At 42.4% G+C, this 6,000-nt stretch overlaps 1 protein-coding gene across 1 annotated transcript in view; it reads left to right on the forward strand.

The window, feature by feature from the left end:
* The window catches only part of GAN (gigaxonin), a 28,437-nt gene extending 22,805 nt beyond the window's left edge, over nt 1-5,632 (forward strand). The window contains exons 10-11 of the mRNA XM_027907582.1: nt 2,686-2,795; nt 3,758-5,632. Of these exons, the coding sequence (XP_027763383.1) occupies nt 2,686-2,795; nt 3,758-3,939 (292 nt within the window). The 3' untranslated portion in view covers nt 3,940-5,632. The remainder of the gene's footprint in view (nt 1-2,685; nt 2,796-3,757) is intronic.
* Nucleotides 5,633-6,000: the final 368 nt, after the last annotated feature.

Genomic DNA, 6,000 nt, shown 5'->3' on the forward strand with positions numbered 1-6,000 from the left:
GTGAATGTAAGTGAACCAAAGATAGAAAATACATCAGACTGCAGGGCTTTGTCAGGATGTGGATTTTTTTTTTCCTCCAAAATTGAGCTTTGTGTGCATTGTATCCTGTTTGTTAAAATATTGATCAAGCTAAAAGCGGACTTAATAAATGTGAAAGTGGAGGATGGAGATGTAAAGGTATCCTTCACTCAGTGGTCCAGTGTTTTTACTCCATAAAAAGCAGGAAGTCTTAACTCAAGACCTTGGTGGGTCAGTCTTTCCTTCTGCCAGATTTCATAATTTATAATATACTTTCTTGCATCACGTAGGTGTGTGGAGAATTGGGTGATGTCTGTACACACTCGGGTTTTTTCTTTTCAGCGTAGATAGTGGGAAATATTTAACAGAGCCCAAATTGGCTTCAGAATTCTTTGCAAGAGCTGCTGGTGGAGCTCTGTCCCTAGGAATAGTCCAACTGCCTTTTGCTGGTGGTCTGTAAATGAGGTAGGATTTCTTCCCTTCTTTTCATGATTCCAAAAAGAATGATGAAAATGTGCAGGTATTAAGGGGGATAAAAGTGAGAGGTACTTGTTCAGAAGCAGCACGTGGCAAAAACTCCTTTAAAATATTCTTTTTGCTGCTGGAACTTCATAAAAATAAGGAAAAGCTTTCAGCAGTGTATAAGTAGTAAACTAAACAATCTTGTAACACAGTATGTGTAATGAGCAAGATTCTTCCATTCAGTGTGCAGGAATTTCATTAAAAGCAAGTGCTTATGCAAATGTGATGAGAAATCTGCCTGATGCACTGTCAGATGAGAGGAACACGTATTTCCATTCATTTACAGGCCTCCTCTCCCAGCTGAGATAAGCTTGAGGTTTGTTATATATCTGGAATATGTTGGTTCTTTATCACACCTTGACTTACTTCCCACGTGGACATAAAGCAGGTACCACCCTGCTGGTTCATTACAGCAGTGGGGATGGATCATTTGGATCATCCTTCCCTCTTTTTTTTTTTTTTTTTTTTTAATTTGAGTGGAAGCCCATTTCAGCTCCTGAGCAATCCCTTCTGGCCATGGTTAGGGTGGTGCTTTGCCTTCCCCCTGCCCCTCTTGGACTCGCTTTGAGTGGAGCCATCCCGGGGAAGTACGCACGAGTTCTGTTCCAAGGACTGTTTGCAGATTCCTGAAGATTGTGAATTCTTGGCCGTGGTGTTTTTTCCATACTGTTCAAAAGGCAGGCACAGCCCACATTAAGCTGGAGCTTAGTCAAATTCTGATGAAACGTGACCCCTTGCCCTTCCTGTCTTTGTTCCTTCCTAGTTCTAACTGCTAAAGCTGCTGTGAGTGTTCCTGAAAAGTGCTGCCTGTTTTTCAGAGTGTTGAGAAAGCTTCAGAATGAATTTTCACAAGCAACTGCAGATGCTTTAATATTGTCCTTTGGTGCTGTGCTTGGACCTCACGCTGTGGGTTTAGATATTTTTATTTAAACTCCAAAACCTTCAGTACCTTGTGCAGATAAACCTCTAAACTGGGTGGTTTTTTCCCTTCTTTAACATGGTCCTGTGTTTACTAAAAAAACCCCAAGAATTCCAGTCCCTTCTGCATTTCTCTGCCACTTACTCAGTTTTCATAATTCTAGGTCACTGGTGCTAAAAAGCAGTGAAAACACTGACTGTGCCCTCTTCCCACAGTAAGGAAAGGAAGCTAGTGAAATGTGGTGCAAGATGTTTTGGTCTGTAAGAGTCTCTGGATCAGCGTAGAGAACTTCTCATTTTCTCTGCTCTTAGTTCATCTCTCGTCCTCTGTGACAGCTGCAAACCATTGCCTTGCTTTCTGCAGGATGTTAATCCTTCAGTGTACAGCCCAGACAAAACCATGGACAGCTAATCCTTTCATTTGCCCTTTAAAAATTGATTTCTCTCTCCAAGATAATTGATATGGAGCAGCATCTCCTTCAGTGCCACAAGAGGGGTTTACTTCTGAACCGGGAGTTCAGAGGATGCAGAATTTTCCGTGATCTGTGAGGGCATTTCCGAACTTTTTCCCTCAGATTAACCCGATATGTCCATGAAGATACATGGGTTGATTTTTCCAAAGGTTTCTCAGGCTTTCCTGTTCTCTGTAGATTTTTTAATAAAAGATGTAGGAGCAGTCACCTACAATGGCCTTGATTTGTGTGTCTCAGGGTCTGTACTTGGGAACTGTGACAGCCCCTGTGAAAGTGCAGCAGCATTTTGTAGGAATTCATTTCAGAACCAAAGAGGATGCAATTTGTTATTTCCCCTAGTGTGGATCATTAAGGCTTCTATGTGTTCATGATTTTACTAATTTTAAGGAGAAACAGCCTAACATTTTCTCTGTAGGGAAAATTGCCTGGCATGGCTGTTGGCTCTCTGACATGCCTGGTCGCTTCCAGAAGGTCACGCTGGGTGGCTGCAAGAAGAATTTATTGTGGGTAGATTACACAGATGAGTGGAGCAATTCTGAAATAAAGCAAATTCAGGATCCAGCAGTACCAGTTGCTTTTCCTGGCTAGGAGAAGCCAGGGCTATTGCAGTCCAGACAACATTCCCACTGGTTTTTACATAACAAATTAACACGTGCTCTCTGCTTTTGAGTTGAAGGTCGCAGTTACAAAAAGAATCTGGATTTTTTTTTTCTTTTAATAATCTCATCCTGGTTTTTAATTGTTGTTTTTACAGGTGGATTTATCTAAATGACCAGAACCTCTGTATCCCAACTAGTAGTTCTTTCGTGTATGGAGCTGTGCCCATCGGAGCCAGCATATACGTGATTGGAGATCTCGACACAGGTCAGAACGAGAGCTAAAAACTTCTTGTTGCTTATTTTCTTCTGATCTTCTAAATGCTTGGCACTAATGAGACTGAACATTTTAAGGGTGAGAGGCTGGGATTCTGTTCTAAGTTACTGTGGTTCATGGGGATTATGCTGGACATACAGAAGCGTGCAGGTTGGCTTTGGAGCTCTTCAGAAACAAGTTCGGTGCTATGAGCACCGAATGAATTTGGTTGATTAGTTTGAAGATCAGAAAAGGAGACTAGGAGTGTGTTACTGCTTTTATCTAAATGTAAGGAAAACTGTTACTGCCTGAGGCTGTGGCTCCTGTCTTTGCAGCAGTAAGCAGGCAGTTTTACATTTTGATGACATCATCTGGTGGCTCGTATGGATGTGAGAGTGACTCTGGGCTCTAAATCCCAGCTGAATAAATGTGTGCTGACAAACACAGCCAGTCCTCAGCTTTCAGCATCTGGCCACGTACTGTAAAAGAGATTTGGAAGACTACATCCTTTAGTGCCCATGTGTACATATATAAATTGTGTTAACAGGGCTTGCTACGAAACGTAAATGAGGAAAATTCCAAATGTGGTGGGTTTAAGTGGATCAGAAACGTCCCAGTAGTTCCCTTTTGACGATAATTTCAACCACCCCTCCAGCAACCGATCTGTGTTCCCGTACACGCTCTGCGAGGGGAGGTTTAGGTTGGATTTTAGGAAGAAATTTTTTACAGGGAGAGTGATCAGCCATTGGGATGGGCTGCCCAGGGAGGGGGTGGATTCGCCGTCCCTGGAGGCGTTTAAGGTGACACTGGATGTGGTCTGGGAGCCACGACGAGGTTGGATCGAGGGTTGGACGTGATGATCTCGGAGGTCTTTTCCGACCGGGTCGATTCTGTGATGGTCGGAGGTTAAACGTGGTGGTACCCACAGCACCTTTTAGGCATTTCCTCTCTTTATTTTATTTTTGTGAACTCAGGCACGAACTACGACTACGTCAGAGAGTTCAAGCGGAGCACGGGCACCTGGCAGCGCACGAAGCCGCTGTTCCCGTCGGACCTGCGGCGCACGGGCTGCGCCGCCCTGCGCATCGCCAACTGCAAACTCTTCCGGCTGCAGCTTCAGCAGGGCCTGTTCCGCATCCGTGTTCCTTCTCCGTGAGCCACGAGCTGCCAGGGGAGGAGACTGGAAGAGTTCTGCGCAGCCCACCATTAATCTAGCTCTCTATATAAAGGAAAAGCTGAGAAATTACAGCTGAAAACTTACACTGTATGCTGTGCTTTGGTATGGTAACTGTTTTTGTTTTAAATGCTTAAAAAAGCTTGAGTCTCAGTTCTTGTTTGGGAACAAATTAACTTAAGTATACATAAGAAAAAAAAAAAAAAGAGAAGAGAGGGGGGAAATAAAAGGGGAGAGCAAGGAAAACACCTTCAGCCGTAACCATTTGGAGTTTAAACCGTATTATTGAAGACGGTTTTTTTGTGTCTGGAACTGTGGGAATTGGTTTCCTTTGGCGAAGCTTATTGGAAAAGCGGAACAGATTTCAGGTGCATTTCCCCTGAGGGGAACTGGTCCGAATTAAAGCGCTATCTGGGACTGGATAGCTGTTAATCCACAGGAGCTGTACCATAACCAACCTCCCTGGTGCGCTGCCAAGACTGCTGCTGGAGCGGGATGCCGCAGGAGACGTTGGTCCGTTTGCACCTTTTATTTCTAGTCCTTCCTCAAAAAGATTAAGGTCTGTGCCTATAAATGGTGGAGGTGTGTACATAACGGTTTTTCATCCGTTCGCGACGGGTTCATTCCTACGAAATACTTTTAATATATTTAAAAAAAAACGGACTAATCTGAAGCAGATACGGGGACACTGTTTTTTTTTTTTCTACGCTGTCATTCGAGTAGCCTGATGAACTGGTCTGCAGGTGGGTGGCATGTGCTTCTGGGTGGGCTTTGGTGGCTGTTTTCTTGGGGTGAAAAGGGAAGCGGTGTTTGGAACGGTTAGTGGTGATTTGCTGCTTTTGGTAAAAGCAAAAAAGAAAAAAAAAGAAACAAATAGATTGTGTTCCTTTTTACTTCAGATCACTTGCAAGCTAAGAGTGGTTTTTAAGCCTGAGGGCCGTAGAATGGTGTGTTTTGTCTCTCTTAGAACAAAAGTGAAGTATGACAAGGATATATTTCTTTTGCAGAAAACCTGATTTTTGGACTAAGAGTTCAGGAAAATTCGTACAGCGACTTTAAATTGGGATCAAAAGTTTGTTTACTAATGATTTCCGTGCTAAGGTACAGTCTTGTTTATTGCTGTCTGACTTGGAAAGCTGGGTTTTATGGCGTGGTTAGAGTGAAGAACTTAATATCTTGCATTTCTTTTCTTACTAAGCCTTGTTCACATCAGTAGCGATATTTAATTGCCTTTTTTTTTCGTAGTCAAGGTCAGCTGGTAGAACACTTTTACCTCAGTTTTTGATTTCATTATTGTTGTGAGGGGTGGGACGTGACCTCTATTTATTTAAAAGGAATAAAATGGGAGAGATGGGAAATAGAAATCAGACCTCCTGCCCTTCAGAAAAAGAGGTTTTGGATAACCAGTATTATAACTACACACGAGACTTTCCACTCTGCACCTTTGTGGACCTCAGACAAGCCAACCTCTGCCCTCAGTTGTGTTAGTGTGAACCTCTGTCATCTTCACTGAATCATCTTAGACATGCTGAGCTACAATCCCAAACTCCTACAAAATAGTGATGTTTCACTAAATAGTCCTTGAAGAGACATCCTGAAACTTCTGCTCGGTCCTTCCCTAGCACTGATGTGTGGTTGGAATTACTCTGATTTCTGAGCAAAGGGGTGGGGGGTGGGGGGGAAGAAAAGGGCAGCAGCCAATGCATTCACCGTTATTTATTTTTTTATTATTTTTTACGATGCTGAAGTGCTGCGAAACTTGAACTATATACATCAATTTTCTGACCTATATTAGTTGACATATTAAAAAGTTTATATATTTATGCATTGCAGTAAACTTGGTGTGTGTATATATATGTCTTTAGATTTTAAATTTATATATAATGCTTTACTACAGAAATGTGAACCACTATTTCCATCCTTGGCTATCTTGTGAAATAAATCAAGTGCTGTTAGTTTATCTATAAAACTTCCCCTTTTTTGAAAAATCTGACATGGATCAATTTTTTTTTTTTTTCCCTCAGACAGAAGTGCCAAGATCCC

Source organism: Empidonax traillii, unplaced genomic scaffold, assembly GCF_003031625.1.
Source record: "Empidonax traillii isolate 1590-97213 ecotype Southwest subspecies unplaced genomic scaffold, ASM303162v1 scaffold1494:size100556, whole genome shotgun sequence".
Lineage (NCBI taxonomy): Eukaryota > Metazoa > Chordata > Aves > Passeriformes > Tyrannidae > Empidonax > Empidonax traillii.